Source organism: Ixodes scapularis, unplaced genomic scaffold, assembly GCF_016920785.2.
Source record: "Ixodes scapularis isolate PalLabHiFi unplaced genomic scaffold, ASM1692078v2 PGA_scaffold5__190_contigs__length_132052651, whole genome shotgun sequence".
NCBI classification, from domain to species: domain Eukaryota; kingdom Metazoa; phylum Arthropoda; class Arachnida; order Ixodida; family Ixodidae; genus Ixodes; species Ixodes scapularis.
In genome coordinates, this window is record NW_024609880.1 from 85,971,998 (window position 1) to 85,988,710 (window position 16,713).

The 16,713-nt window shown below is 41.5% G+C and overlaps 1 protein-coding gene across 1 annotated transcript; it reads right to left on the minus strand.

The window, feature by feature from the left end:
* Positions 1 to 12,369: 12,369 nt before the first annotated feature.
* LOC115327964 lies at positions 12,370 to 16,679 on the minus strand. Its single transcript, XM_040222532.1, has 4 exons — positions 16,616 to 16,679; positions 15,911 to 15,923; positions 15,771 to 15,814; positions 12,370 to 12,760 (listed from the first exon to the last, which is right to left on the minus strand). The coding sequence occupies exons 1-4, from the start codon at positions 16,662 to 16,664 to the stop codon at positions 12,450 to 12,452; spliced, it is 417 nt and encodes a 138-aa protein (XP_040078466.1). The 5' UTR covers positions 16,665 to 16,679; the 3' UTR covers positions 12,370 to 12,449.
* Positions 16,680 to 16,713: the final 34 nt, after the last annotated feature.

Below are 16,713 nucleotides of genomic sequence, written 5' to 3' on the forward strand. Positions count from 1 at the left end.
TCTTGCCCGTGTCTGCATCCAGAGGGGGAAAGTGGTCCGCCTTGTCGAGGCGATCGTCCTGCGAAGGTACTGCAGCTGCGGGGCAACGTCTCCTTTTCTTGATGAGTTGAGCCTTGACTTCCTTGCTCGATCGGCCTCGTTTCCTCTCGGCAGGCTTTCCAGCTTTGCAGAGACTTTCAGCTACAGACTTGAAGTCAGCGAGCGGCATTCCTTTTCCATTCCTTCGCCTTCGTTTGGGCCAAGAGTTTACTACTGCCAAATCAAGCACATAGGAAATTTCTTGAGACACCATTTCTTTTATCTCAATTGATTTCTGTAAAGCCCTTGCGTTAAGTTCAGAAGATCCTTACCCCACACGTTGCTGATGTATACTTTCACCGACTGCGGTCACGGGACCATCGGGTGTTTTCCTTTCTTCTGTCATACCTCTCAGCTTGAACCACTGGGTCACTTCCAACATAGGTAGAAAACGTGGTCATCGCCTTTTTGTCACACCACGCCACGACACACACATTGGAACTGTCGACTGTTGAAGCTCCTATATTCATGCTGCCACGTTCGTTGGCTTTCAGCTCTGCTTCTTTCGGTAGGTTGCACCCAGGTAATCTGTTTGCTCTCACTTCCTCAAGAAGGAAGCAAGGCCTTCTTGGTGATTTGGACAAAGTGGCACCCTGCTGAAGCAGTTGTCAAAAATAATTTGTGGTTTGTTTGTAGAGGAACTGTCTTGCACAATCTCAAGACTACGTTGCTGCTAGCGCCGAGGTCTGAACATCCAACCATTACGGTGTTGTTCTGAGTGCCAGAAAACACCTTAGTGTCATGGCTGAATCCGGGTATTCCACTCAGTACAAATGATTTACATCCCCACTTGTGCGGATTTTGGCGTTATACGGTTTAATTGATGATCTTGATTTCGTCGGCATTGTTTGCTAATATACCGTAAGATATCCCTCTTTTGGAATTAAGTACAGCCGCGCGTTCAGCATGACCAGAAGCGGTCTGATTTTTTGCAGCTTGTAGTGAGATGGGTCACCAATGGGGAAACATGTGGTATTGTCGTTGACATAGAGGAAACGCATGAGCTTCTCCCAACGGTTGCACGATAAAATATCCGAGATAGCGTGCTGTCCGACATTGACTGCTTCAATAAAGTCTCGTCCCTGAGAGCTTAACAATGGACATTCAGAGAATTATTCCAAGGAACTGTTCGAGTTCTGCTCCAGTTACACTGTCTTGTTTGACTCGCACTACACTGAGTACAGGTTTGTCTGACCGACCATGTGCTCCACAATCTCAGGTCTAATCAAACATCGGAAGTATTGAAGAGATGTCTCGGTTTCTGTAACTTCTCGTGGAGCGCCTCGTGGAAGTTTGGTATCACCAGAAAATTTCACGGCGTCAGGATCATAGAAGACGATTTTTTAGATGCGGAGCATCTCTTGCTCGGGTCTATGTCCCGCGGCGTCGTAGTCCGCACTCACACAACGCATGCGCAACTCTCCTCCTTCCCTCTCTCCAACAGCTGCGCGTTACTCTCTCCGCTCTCTCTCTCTACCAGCTGCGTGCACTTCGCGTGCTAACGGCGTTCGCGTGCTAACACGTTAATAACGATCCGCGATTGTCCGGATCACCCCATGGTTCCCTCGGGAAGATGGTGTAATTTTTTTTCCCAAGTTGGGGTGTTAGACTTCTGCTTTTTAATGCTTGAGGCTGGCAGGAGCTCAGGATCATCGACCGACGCTGCCTCAGATGATGAGAGGTCATGCAAGGGTACAGTCTATTTACCTGGTGGCACGTCGTCATCATCAGAGAGCTCACTTTCCTCGTTTTCACATCCATTTATAGGTGGTCCCTTGCCATACGATTTTCGATAATCCGTTGGTCTAAGAAGCGTAAACCACGTACATACTTCAATTACAATATTGACCGTCACTACAGCAGACTGCTTGTTGTGTCACATCTGGCACAAACCTAAAAGAATGTCTTCCCAACAAAATATGAGGTCCGTGAGTCTAGGGTATGCTAAACAGATTAGAAACAACTTCTGATTTACTCAATGAAGTCACATGTCAAGAACGTGCCGTATGTGCGATGACTTCGAAAGAAAAAACCAACCTGCATGGAAGGTTGAAAAGCCGAAACTATGCGGCTGTCAGTGCAAAACACCACCGATAGATGGCACTACTAGCTTAGCATACAAGGCGGAGGTATGTGCCGTATCTGGATCCACATGCACTTTGAGCACAAGCCATAGCTGCAATATATCATACAGGGTAAAAGAATAAGAAAATAGATGGTGCTATGGAGAATAGCGCAGCCTTGAAATAAAATGCCGTGAAGTTTGCGAAGACTTTCCAACATCTTAAGAATTGGGGCGTTGGAAAGAGAAAAAAAAACACTTCGGGAACAAACTACCAGCCACGTCGGACGTCAGGAATTTTCGAAAATATAATAATAAGCCAGCTAATTAATAAAAAAAAATTAATTAAATTTTTAATTACTGGAAATAGACATATGGTTCCAGTTAGAAAGTTGCTGAGTGTTATCGAAAATCACTAAATGTCTCATTTTCAGTAATACTTGGACCGCATGAGAAGAGTAGTAGCACACTAAAGTTACCACTCGTTTAGCAGGTACAAGGCTAGCGGTTGCGGTAAGGCGGCCGCGCGATTTTTCCGACTCTTATCTAGCCCCAGCCTTGTACCTGCTCCACGAGTGGTGACTTTAGAGTGCTACTACTCTTATAACGGGCTCAAACTGTTTCTGAAATTGGCTGATTTAGTGGTTTTCGATAACGCTCACCAAATTTCTAATTGAAACCTTATGTCTATTTCCACCAATTCAAAAGTTAATTAACACATGTTAAATAATTAGCTGGCTAATTAGTATGCTTTTGGCAATTTCTGACGTCTGCCGTGGCTGGTAGTTTGTTTCCGAAGACAGTTTCATTTTTTACCACCCTAATTTTTAGGATTTTAGAAAAATCTTCGCAAAAACACCCGGTATATTCTTAAACCTGTGTTCAAGACTCATGATGTGGTAAAGGGTTAAAGTCACATTGCCGCAAATACACAACGCAACAGAAAGAAAGAAGAAATAGAAAAGTAATATGTTGGCATGAATCAAAACTCGCAAAACGAATTAAATAAAAAATCTTATGTAAGGAGAAAAATAACGCTGCTCTGGTACTATTCTGGAAAAGGTTAAATTAATAAGAAATTGTGAATTAAAATGTACTTTAAAGTTACAGAAATTTTTTCTTCCGCATTGCTATCAGTGATCGGACAGATTTATCAACCTGCTATGATAAAAAAAAATATTTAGTGGTAAACAATTACTATATTGTAGCTACTGTAATTTAAATAGAATAAAAATATTCTCTTAATTTTTTCATAATCATAGTCTATTTATATTTTTTTAACGGACCAATTTCAATATTGCACCCTTGCCCACAGGGAAACAGAACGTATTCTATACTTTCAAAACATTGATACGCAGGATCACCAGTCAAAACCGCGTTTCTTGGGCTTTGGTTTAAAGGGTGGCTTGACTTATTACCGCCGTTTAAAACTAAAGATCCGCTGGCACGTGCCGCGCCCAGCTCCATTTCAGCGCCGTTAGACAGCGTTGTTATTACACCTGACCTCGCCATGAGACAGCGCTGACTTTGCGCTAGATCATTGAACACTGCCGATAAAACGCTAAGTTACCTTCAAGTAAGTGCTGCTCCATAGGAACGCTCGTAGTGTTGATTTGGCGGGGAGATATATACAGAGTGTTTCACGAAAGATTTACAAATTCTAGATTGCGAAAACTACGCGTCGCAACAAAAAAGGGATTGTGTCGTTTTGGTCCTGGGCCAGAGGCCTTTTTAAGAAAATGATTAAAGTCCGAGTTAATTAAGTCGTGAATTATTTTTGTGAAATTGCCCTCTTTAATATTGTGTTTTAGTGCATGGTTTAAATTAGAAAATCGCTCAGCATCATCGGAAAATACTAAACCAACAAATTGCAGAACGATAGAAGGCACGCGAAACATTTTAGGGCTTTCTGAAAAACAGCACAAATTCAACAGTTTTCAGGTTTTGGTTTGCTATCGGAGCGCATCTCGGCCCGACGGCACCGAGCCCCGTGGAGGAATAGTGCAACCTGCCGCTGCTCCGTCGAGCGAGGATAGCTCAGAAGAGGTTGGGTGCACTATATCTCCATCCCGTAGCACGCTTCGGCCGCCGAGTTTTGTGGAATCCAGATTTCGGTTCAGCATCTCTTTAAGTCATTAATATAATTGCGGCCTCGACTTCAGCCCCAACAAAACCTTTCCATGTTATTTTTTGTGAGACATGTATAAGATAAAGTTTTACTTGAATAGTAGCAAGTAAAATAAATGTTTCAGAATGTACTAATTACTTTGATATAAATAATATGATTTGATCTTGCTCAAACAAATTGGACATTTCGTTCAAACGTTGGTTCAAACTAAGACATTAAAAAAAAGCAATATCCTGAGAAATATTGAGTGCAAAATCTTCAGCAGTTTAAAGCGCTCATAATGCAGTTTTTTTTTTCCTTTAATATACCCTCGCAAAAATTCACAGTAAACCACTTTGAAACACTTTGAGAACCAAATAACCCTAGGCGACTGAGGTTATTTGAGCTAGAAAAAGAGGACCGACTACGTACTCAAAATACAACACATCTCAAGATAACATCCTTTTTGCCTACAACAGAACCCGCTATCATACAACAGGTATGTAGATGCTCACATGTTCACTTGAGCAAGCCGCGTTCAGGACATGAACTGCTAATTGCGATAATTACTACAAATGAAGCAATATGACTGCAATTATGTAAAAATCTATTACTCACATGCATTCAGTGCCAAAGCCAGGCACAGCGGGAGATCCCATACAAAAATGGTCTATGGTCGGCTATAGAAAATCCTTTGTATGGCCGGCTATAGAAAATTGGCCCAATTAGCTATAGCCGCTTCTATGGCTGTCTATAGCTTTTCCTATGGTCTACCCTATGGTTGTCTATAGCTTTTTCAATAGAAATTTGGATTCATAATGGAACAGCGCGAATTATTGCAAGGACAGGAGAAGGAACTGGACAGGACGAGCGCAGCGCTCGTCCTGTCCAGTTCCTTCTCCTGTCCTTGCAATAATTCGCGCTGTTCCATTATGAATCCATACCAACTCGCCCAGTTATCCTGTTTACTAGAAATTTGGCTATCGAATTTTGTATGGTTTAATCTATGGGTCTCTTTAGAAAAGATGCTATAGCCGCCTATGGCTTTTCTTTTGGTTCCTTTGGCCGTCTATAGCTTCTTGTAAGGTCTTCTATAGAGATCTCTATGGCTTACTTTATGGTTCGCTTTAGACACCGTGCTATAGCTGCCTATGGCTTTTCTTTTGGTTCCTTTGGCCGTCTATACCTTCTTGTAAGGTCTTCTATAGAGATCTCTATGGCTTACTTTATGGTTCGCTTTAGACACCGTGCTATAGCTGCCTATGGCTTTTCTTTTGGTTCCTTTGGCCGTCTATAGCTTCTTGTAAGGTCTTCTATAGAGACCTCTATGGCTTACTTTATGGTTCGCTTTAGACACCGTGCTATAGCTGCCTATGGCTTTTCTTTTGGTTCCTTTGGCCGTCTATAGCTTCTTGTAAGGTCTTCTATAGAGATCTCTATGGCTTACTTTATGGTTCGCTTTAGACACCGTGCTATAGCTGCGTATGGCTTTTCTTTTGGTTCCTTTGGCCGTCTATAGCTTCTTGTAAGGTCTTTTATAGAGATCTCTATGGCTTACTTTATGGTTCGCTTTAGACACCGTGCTATAGCTGCCTATGGCTTTTCTTTTGGTTCCTTTGGCCGTCTATAGCTTCTTGTAAGGTCTTCTATAGAGATCTCTATGGCTTACTTTATGGTTCGCTTTAGACACCGTGCTATAGCTGCCTATGGCTTTTCTTTTGGTTCTTTGGCCGTCTATAGCTTCTTGTAAGGTCTTCTATAGAGATCTCTATGGCTTACTTTATGGTTCGCTTTAGACACCGTGCTATAGCTGCCTATGGCTTTTCTTTTGGTTCCTTTGGCCGTCTATAGCTTCTTGTAAGGTCTCCTATAGAGATCTCTATGGCTTACTTTATGGTTCGCTTTAGACACCGTGCTATAGCTGCCTATGGCTTTTCTTTTGGTTCCTTTGGCCGTCTATAGCTTCTTGTAAGGTCTTCTATAGAGATCTCTATGGCTTACTTTATGGTTCGCCTTAGACACCGTGCTATAGCTGCCGATGGCTTTTCCTGTGCTTTCTTTAGCCGCCTATTGCTCTTTGTATGGTTCGCTATAGCTCATTCTATAGTTCGTCCTATGGTTCCTTCTACCCATCATGCTACGGCCGCCTATAGCTTCTTGTATGGTCTGCTATAGAGATCTCTATGGCTTACCTTATGGATCTTTTTAGACACCGTGCTATAGCTGCTTATGGCTTTTCCTATAGTTTTTTAGCCGCCTATGGCTCTTTGCATGGTCCGCTATAGCTCATTCTATAGCTCGTCTTATGAGTCTCTTTGCCATCGTGCCAAAGCTGCCTGTAGTTTTTCTTTTTACCGCAATCGTATCAAATGTGAAACAAATCATTTGTTGTCACTGGACATCTTTAAAAAAAAACCTTGTGAGGCGTGCCGAACTTCATAGCCCCATTTAAAACAAATAGCTAACATTTCAACAAAACAACAACAAAAAACAAATGCACTCACTTAGGTGTTTGCAAAAGCACAGGTAAACAGACACAAGGTATTGTTTTCAAATCTCCTAGAAGTTTATTACACACAGCCCATTCTGTAGACAAGCACACATTAAGCAATCTCTACTATGTGAAGAGGTACTACTGAGCTGTTATACAACTGAGAATATTGCAAAGCAAACAAGAACCAAAGGCAATTCCTGGGTAGTGTCTAGTCCCCCGGCAGCCGGCCGAATTCTCCCCCCCCCCCCCTTCCCCCCGAAATTCTAATGCCAGTCGCCACTCATTGGCGCTGCAATCAGTTTATCAAAAGACGTTTCATCGAGATCGTTTCATCAACACGTGACGTTTACAAACAAATCAAAATATGTTTTTTTTTTATAATTTGCCAAGAAGTGGCGTGAACAGGTGGGCTGAGTCGGTGAGCACGCGCTTCAGGAATACAGGCGCGACGAAATGTCCCTGCAGCGCGCAATTCGCGTAACGAGTGCCGACTAAACGTGTGTCCATGAAACGTCTTTCCACGCAAAGGTGTCCATGAAACGTCTTTTCACAAAACGCTGGGAGAATAAGAATGTCAGTATTCTAACTACAATTTTCACATGATTTCAGAGAGCTAATGGCAGGCGACTGCGTTAGAATTACGGGGAAATTATTCTCCCAGCTGTCAGAAGATAGGCACTGCCAGGAGATAGACACTACAGAACGGTCAATTGTCGCCGAGTAGGTTGCAGCGCACTTACGTTCAAAATACCGGACTTGAAAGATGTAATCCGAAATATACGTCGACACGGGCACTGCAGACCAACCACTCAAACACAAAACCGAGAAGGAAGGGATCCGTGAAGATTCACCACGATGTAGCACAAGCTGTCATTTGCCGAACCGAACACTGAAAGCATCACAAGAATGTCTTGGGCTTCTTTGAAGAAATCGCTTGTTGCCGACATACGGGTAGGACTTTTCGATCGGGATACCTTTTACCATAGAAGCGAAATCCACAGCAGCCCCGCGGGCCGCACGACACGCGAAACTAGGTCCGCAAGCAGCCTCATTCCGGGATTGGCAGTGGCTAATGCGTCATCCGTCAAACCACGTGATCACGCTCCTTCCGTTACATGCGCACAGAGAGCGGAGTGAAGCGATAAAAAGTCTACGGTTGATTGGTCCGCCGAGTCCGCACCTTCTACAATGCTTTTAGCTTAGGGAAAAAGAGAAAACAGAAAAATTGAAAAGCGGAGCTTCTTCAAGGCCAGAACGGGGGTGCGATCACAAAGACTAATCTTCAGGGGCATACCAACAATGAACACAGCGAGAGAATGTGTCACTTATATCCTGTTGACAGTTCGAGCCAAGGTTGATAGTGCAGTGGATGCTATAAGTGGCCTTGGGCTTAAGGCAGGTGCCGTGTCCATCGTTATCACCAGCTTCGAGACAGTTGTCACGGGACCCTAACCGGAGACGTGATTGGCCTCAAACACGCATAGCGCCTACTCTGCTGTCACTACCGAGTGAACAGGACAGCTCCATGAAGGCCCCCCAGCTTTTGGACTTTTTTCTAAAGCTGCACTTCCCAGAAGTGACCCAAAACGAGGGAGGTTTGAAGATATCATATTTTACGCCTTGTAGCCCACATTATAATTTAAAATGAATAATTAATGGCGAAAACTTTTTTTTTGCGCAGGATGTCCACAAGCAAACAAATAAATAAATAAATATATATATATATATATATATATATATATATATATATATATATATATATATATATATATATATATATATATATATATATATATATATATATATACATATGTCTTATTTTTTTACCAAGCACTTTTGAATTATGTGTACACTGTTAGGTTCGCATTTTTAAACTTAAATTTTGGGAATCTTTGCATCGTTGTGGCATCTATGATTGCGTGGTTTAAGAAATTTGTGTAATACGTTTTTCATCCGTGAGTTCAGTCTATATCACTGCCATCAATTACAATCCCTGAGCACCATGATGACACGTGGTGGGGATGTGTGGTCCAAGAAGCTCTAATGACTTTAATGTCTCATAATTTAAAGAAAAAGAAGAGAAATTAGCCACAGCGCTTGCTGATTTGTTGAATTCGCAGAACAGAGAGATAATAGGACGCACTTAGGGTAGCGCGTACATAATGATATTAATTTTTTTTCGGCTGTTATTTGTGTATATTTCGCCGTTCTCGACATGGGCGTTGACGGAGATTGCACCGCTGCTCACGCCCCTGCCGGGGTAAGCTTTTTTGTTGTCACGACACTCTATCGCGCTATAGACGCGTCGATTTAACGCTCATGAAGTCTCGAGAGAACTGTCAATTGTTTAGTCAGAGCAACGACGCAGCAATCGCGAAGTGAGAGACGACTGCGCCTCACTCTGATAAAATGTGAGCGTGGGACTCTCGAGCAGCGTTAACTTGCTGATGATGCAGGGCGCTGCTTTGTCGTTGAGAATCTTTGTCCTGCGAACGCCGGCGAAAACGTTCCGGTGCTCGGCGTACCCTAGGCAGCAGCGCCTGTCAGCGACCGCCCGGAGCCTACTGGCAGTCTGGGAGCGCCGACGATTTATCGTCGCGACTTCAATGGGAGCATTTTATGAACTCCTGCGCGGCGAACATGAAACACCGCGAACATGAACTTCCGCGAACATAATCCCCGCGACGGCGAACCGCCGGGGCTCGCAGACGGAGGGTTCCGCTGCTGTGCGAACGGTTGTTGGAGGACACTGCGTAGGGTATACGCCGGGCGCTGGAACGGCTTCGAAGCCATTCGATGGGCAAAGGATTCGCGACGACCAAGTAGTGTCTTGCATCTTCAGTAAGCTAACGGGGCTCGAGAGTCCCAAGCTTACATTTCCACAGAGCGAGCGCGGCCGGCCAGATCGAGGCGCAGTCAGCACTCGCGTCGCGATTGCTACGTCGTTGCTCTACCTACACCGATGACATGTGCACCGGCATTCGAAACCGCCCTCTCGAGACTTTATACGAGTCCAATGGACGGCTTTATAGCGCGATAAACCGTCGTGACAAGAGTAAAGCTCACCTCTGTAGTGGCGTAAGCAGCGTTCTTGACGCCGCGTCGAGAACGACGAAATATACACAAAAAACATTAAATATATTTAACACAGCAGGCAGAAAGAAATAAAAACATGGCAGGGACATGGACAAAGTAGAAGGCGCGCTATGAAATACATATACTTACAAAATACACTGGAAACGACAGATAATTAGAGCTAAAAAACGGAAGATTGAGATGACGTCAACGCCGAAATAAGGCAATGCGCAGGGAAAGCAGCCGGCAAAACTGCAATAGTCTTATAGGCAGCTAAGGAAGGTTTTCTGATCGCGGGCGTATAGCCGCGGCGACGTACGCCCCGTTAATTTGGCTGAAGAAAATTCTCGCCCCGATCGAGCGCATGAATGACTCTCTTCCACTTTCGTACATCTGCAGTAAAAAAAAAAAAAAAAAAAAAAAAAAAAAAAAAAAAGGTCGCGGACTTATAGTTTAAGCAAACCATTGAGCCGACTAAAAAAATTGGATGGTCGCGAGTCTATAGCTCGGGAAACATACACCCCTCTATAGCCGGCTAAAGCACATTGTAAGGTCGGAGGCTATAGCTTTGGTGACATAGAACACTATTGAGACGGCTAAAGAAAATTCAATGGTCGCGATTCTATAGATCTAGGGACATACACCACTCTATAGTCGGCTAAAGCACGTTGAATGGTCGGAGGCCTATAGCTTAGGTGACATAAAACACTATAGAGACGGCTAAGGAAAGTTCGATGGTCGCGAGTCTATAGGTTTAGGGACATACACCACTCTATAGCCGGCTAAAGAACATTGAAAGGTCAGAGGCCTATAGCTTCGGTGACATAAAATGCTATAGAGTCCGCTAAAGAAAATTCAATGGTCGCGATTTTATAGATTTAGGGACATACACCACTCTATAGCCGGCTAAAGCACATTCAATAGTCGCGAATCTATAGCATCAAGGACATACATATGTCTATAGCTTGCTAAAGAATATTGAATAGTCGCGAGTCTATAGCTGCGTAGTCATAAATTATTCTATAGCCAGGTATAGAAATCGGAATGGTCGAGATTCTAAAGCTTTGAAGACATACATTTTTCTATAGGTGGCTATAGCGTGTTTTATGGTTTCTTATGGCTGACCATAGAGGGCCATAGAAGGTGATAGCTCACCATAGGATTTTCCATAGACGTCCATAGACCATTTTTGTATGGGATATAGCTTCATTTCCATAATGCTGCGCTGTTGAGAAAATTTGCGCATTAAATCGAGTTTAAGAGAGTAAAATAAGATCGAAATATTCAGTTGTGGTTCCTTACTTCTTCATCATAGCAAACATCATTATATTTTCTCGTATTTCTTTCAAATCAATTATTGAAGGTTCATAAATAATAAAAACGTGCTATTACCTTTTTTTTCTTTTTATAGCTCAACATGTCTCCTTCGAGGAAATCACGACTGTATAGAAAACTCGAAATCATTCTTGATATATCATCCAAAGTACATATTTTTAAAGAATACCTTTGCAGCAGGCTTTTTATGCAGTATTGTTATGGCGGTTTTACTTACTTACACTTTAAGCTAAAAGAAGTGTTAATAATAATATTGAAACAGACACCATAAGATTAATATAGTGACAAATATGGCGGTTCTAAGAGACTTACCTAGAGTGAACCTCAGAAAAAGTGCTCATTGCCCGCATTGCCTTTCATTTTCTACATAATTGTTAGTCCGGAAAATAACAGCTTGATAAGTTTCTACGAAATTGATTTGTTATCTTTGATATAATATCCCGTGTCTAGCAGCGTATGCCTATATTACCTCGGGTACACGTGATAAGTATAACTCTTCTGCATGATGTAGGGAAAATCCTGCGGTGCCTAAGCTGAAAAAACACAGGCCTTTCAGATGCCTAGTTTTTGCATCTTTACATCTACACAAAATGTGTTTAATGTACTCTCGTAAGTCGATAAGGTTTTATATCCAATTCCTTCGGTGCTCATATAAGAGTAAAAACTCCCGAAGGTAATTTTAAAATTTCTTTTTAAATTATGCTGGTTACGTGCTTAATAAATGCCCCTCTAGAATTCTGTAAAAAAAAAAAAAGGAAAATGTCTACACTTGCGAATTTTCATTGCTGAGACTCGTTTTCAGTTTATGGTATGAGTACAGCTTTAAGACGATCGCAAGAAGAGACCTCGTTTCTACAATTCTAACGCAATTTATAATCTTTCAAGTCACTTAACTATTTCTATTTCCGAAACTTTACTTAAAATGCAATCACCAAAGTCGGGAAGTTTATTTTGTTTTGTTCTTTTTTTTATAGTCACTGATATTTTAAGAAACTCAAGGCATGGCGTTTTTCAAAACATCTTGCTATCACACTGTAGCTAATGGTGCAGCCGAATTTGCAAATAAGAACGCTGAGGAGGGAATCACAAGGCTAAACGCGGAAGCAGATTAAGCCACTTCCTGTATTTCTGAAGTTATTAGCAACAGTAGCCTTGTTATTCACTGAAGAAATAATTAAAATGCCGCCCCACTACCCGCAAAATACCCATGAGTCAGTGTTTGCATCGAATCAATTTATTTTTGACGCCGTCAAATCTTTTAGGGAAGCAAAAATGCCTGCCGTCCCACCATCTCAAACTTAGCCGATGGCACCGCCGACGGCACCGGCTACTTTGTTGATCACGACGGCCTGAGCGACCTTCTTGAAAGCTCCGGTGATCCTCCTCCTCCATTTGCCCCATCCATAAGCGGCAGCTTCTCCGTCGCCTTCGTGCCTGTCCTTTCCGTAGACTTCTTCGGCAACGTCTGCCGCCAGTTCCTTCAGACGAGCATTCAGCGTTTCGAGCTCTTCGCGCTCTTCTTCGGTCTTTGCTGCGTATCTTCCCTGTAGCCACTGACCGACTTTCTCGAGGTCTCTGCCCACGTCCTGCTTCCAGAGGTCTTCCTCACCTGCACGTCAAGGAGAAGCACGATCGCAAATAGTACGTTTTATATTCGCTTCTTGATAAAGCATGATTGTGCACGATAATTACCAACAGCTTAAGAAGAAGAGTTTTATTATTATTACGTATTAGTATTATTATGTTTACGCTACTTGTTTCGAATTTGTCCTACGGCACTCTTACCGGCTGTTCCGGAAATCTCTAGCAGCTGAACAAAAATTCAAATGTTCTGAACTCGCTATGCTCTGCATTTTTATAAGCTGTCAATGGCTACAACACAACACTTGTCACTGTTTAATATTCCGCCGCAAAACCTTTATTTAAATTCAGGGCAATGAGCGAGTCTAAAAACCATTGCTGCAACACACGAAAATTTTGTATTGAACAAATCTCAACGTAAAGCAGAAAAGTGTCATTTCGGTCGCAGCACAGATCTCGACTTGCAAAGGACACGTAAGCATCTAAGGACGTAGAATGTGGATTCTCAAATGAGACTTGCTGTTTTCGAATAAATTATATATGAATTTATATCTCAAACCCCTGCCTTAAACATAACCACTTTAGGTTTATGTTTATTACAGATTATAAAATCGTATGCATCGTTAGCCGTTCACAACTAAGCCAGCAATCACGCTATTTACCGTGATATAGTTCCTGTAATATTAATAGTAATACCTATATTATTGCCACGCGCGCTGCGGAGCGAGCGCGTGCGTGGCCGAGTGGTTAGCGTGCTTGACTCTTGCGCGAAGGATCTGGGTTCGATTCCAGGGAGCGGAATCTTCTTTTACTAATTCTTTCTACGTGGCGTTCTCATAAGTTTGAGAACCTTCCGTCCGATCTAGTTACTTATGTTCTGCGAGCAGAATGTTCTAGGCCAAATGTTCCAGAAGCCCACACGTGAACAAAAGGAGCTCCCCGTGGCATGCCGGAGCCAGTCTCGCCCCCCAGCCCTCGATCCTGCGGTTTCGCCGGGTTCGACGCCCGCGACGCTCTGTTATTATAGTTTGTACCCTTTGATTTTTGGCACAAGTTCCATATTAAACATTTATTTCTTCCTGCTTTTTTATTGTTTTTTTTTTGTCACCACCTCTGACAATATTTATTATACATATAATATATGGAACAAAAAACATTATTCAGCAGATAGCTAAACAATTTGCACTTCTTTCTTTTTTTGTCTACTGTTGAATTATTTATAAAGTCTCCAAAGTTGGTTCGATTGTAAGTTTCAAAACTGTAAGAAATTCAATAATGACGCAAGCACACAAGCAATGCACTAATCTTGTTCGCCACTTCCATACACGATTGGACTAGATAATATTTTATATTCAATAAATAAATAATGAACAAGAAAATAACAAAAGCGTATGTTGTTGATTACTTTCGTTTAAAGTTAACATTGTAGCATTATGCTCCTTACAAAATATGAACATTTTAATTCTATTACTACAGCCGTTTTTGAGTGAACGATACACTTTGCTTTGTAAATATACCGTAATAGACCTAGCTCCACAATCTCAGAATATTTTGTTTAAATTTAGATATAAAACAAGTTGTGTACCGCACATTTTTAGATACATTGAAGTAAGTTAGAACACCTCGATCGAGGCATAAATTTAATAAATCATTCTAGCACTCGAAGGTAAAACAAATCAAAAGAATTGCGAATATACGGAATGTTTTCTTTTAAGCTTGACAGACATGTTTAGAAAAGTAAAAGCTACAATAATGCGGTTTGTTCAGGTGAGTTTTACGGTCAGAGTGGCATAACACGCAGGGCTAATGTCAAGATAATTGTTATATTAAACTAAAGTTTATTAATTAACTTCTTAGTTTTTCAAGATCAATCATAGTCTGCAAATTATAAATGTCCTGAGCGTCATCAAGAATCACCAAATGAGTATATTTGAATAGACTGAGCACGCGAGAAGCGCAGTAGTGTGATAAAGTTACCATTCGGGCAAGGGCACATGGCTGGAGTTATGATAAGAGAAGGAAAAAGCGCGAGGGCGTGTTATCGTACCAGTAGCTTTGCTCCTGCTCCAAGAATGATAACAGAAGTACTCCACTGTGCTTTCCACGTGCTCCAAGTCTCTCCAATATCGATTGATTTATTGGTTTTAGATGATACTGAGCAAGGTTCTGAATAAGCCATGTGTTTCCTTTTTATAATAAAGTGTAAATTACAATATTTTAGTTAATTAGCCGACTGATTGTTACAATTAAACCCTATACTGTCTCCCGGCGGTATAACTCACTTGCACTAGAAGAATAAATAATAAAATAATAACGAATCTATCAGAATGATTTTTTTTAAAGCTTAACAAACTTGTGCAAAAAGTGAAAGCTACAATAATGCGGTTTCACAGCTGAGTTTCACAATCAGTGGGACGCAATATATAGGGGCTAACTGTCACAATAATTCGAGAGCGAAAACCGTTTGTTTTTAAATTAATATTTTAGTTAGTGAAAATCAACCATATACTGCGAATTATGTATTTCCTGCGCGTCATAGAGAATCACTAATTGAGTATATTTAAATAGACTTGTGCGCGTGAGAATCTTAGTAATGTGATAAAGTTACCATTCCTGCAAGGGAAAAGAGGTTGGTGCACTGATAAGACGGAAAAACCGCGCGGGCGTGTTATCGCTCTGGTAAACTTGCTCCTGCTCCAGGATTGGTATCATTAGCGCTCCACCGGGCTTTCCACGTGTTCCAAGTCTTTCTAATACCAATTGATTTAGTGGTTGGCGACGACGCTCAGCACGTTTTTAATGAGAACCCTGGGCTTGTTTTTAAAAAAAGTATGCATTAGTAACAATAGTTTAGTTAATTTCCCGACTGACTTTTACAGTTAGCCCCAATACTGTCCCGCTTCCGTATAACTGACCTGCACAAACCTCACTAGTGTAGCTTTCACTGCTTGTTTAAATATAATTCAGTTGCGCTTTATCCTGAGACAATTGTGCATGTATCACGACCTTGTTACGAAAGCATTCGACCGTTTACGCACCTTCTTCAGTTACACGGTTTGTGTCACGATCTTCAACTTTTTCGCTGTAACATAAATATAAAATGTATGTCAGAACAGCAAGGTTAATTTTGATATCAAAACAGCATTAAGTGATCAATACAGAAAACGCTTGGACTTACATTATGGCACCAACTGTTCGGCATAAAAGAGGAAGAAAAACATTGTAAGCGACACATACTCTCCATATGTATCTCGCATATGTAAACGGAAGTGTTACTTTGTGGGAGTTGAAAATAAAATATATGTCATGCATTAAAAATAAGAAATATAAATTTTGAAAACCGGAGGACGTAAACTTAGTTTAATTTTTAATTTTAAGCAAGTCTTTAGTGTTTCCAAATGTAATAGCTCTCAAGAATTTAAGGAGATTTAGTGTTGAATATACAATTAGTTTCTAACGCTTTAAGTTTGATTAGCATTTGTCAAAAACTAAGAACGGAATTTCGCGCTGAGGTCATGCGTATTTTATCAAATTAATATATCTGTGAAAATAACCTACAAGCCCTTGATCTGCCACATAGTGTACACGGTTGCCTTCTAGAAATTATAAAGTACATTTTAACACTATATTACATCGTACTTTATTTTTCAAAGCACACACTTCATACCGTCGCGTCTTTTACGTTCATGTGTGCTGTGAACGAGCAGAGGGATTAATAAATTAGAGGCCTTCAAAGTACCACTGAAATCATATTTCGGGGACCCTGTGATTAACCTAGTCTAGCGTTCTCCAATAATATTAGTATGATACCCTTTCACGAAGAGACGAATAAAAGACAAAATTAAAATGTGTATTTAAAGTTGCCTTAAAACAAAACACTCACATGCCAGTACCGAAAAAGCTAGCAGCAACAGTGGGAGAGACAGCTTCATCTTGGCGTGTCTGAATCAGTAAAGAATAAAATATGAGTGAACGTAAGAT

Coding starts and splice junctions, on each gene's coding strand:
- LOC115327964 (XM_040222532.1), bottom strand. CDS start 16,664: ATGAAGCTGTCTCTCCCACTGTTGCTGCTAGCTTTTTCGGTACTGGCA. Junction 12,761..15,770: donor AAACCGTGTAACTGAAGAAG/GTGCGTAAACGG, acceptor CTTGACGTGCAG/GTGAGGAAGACCTCTGGAAG.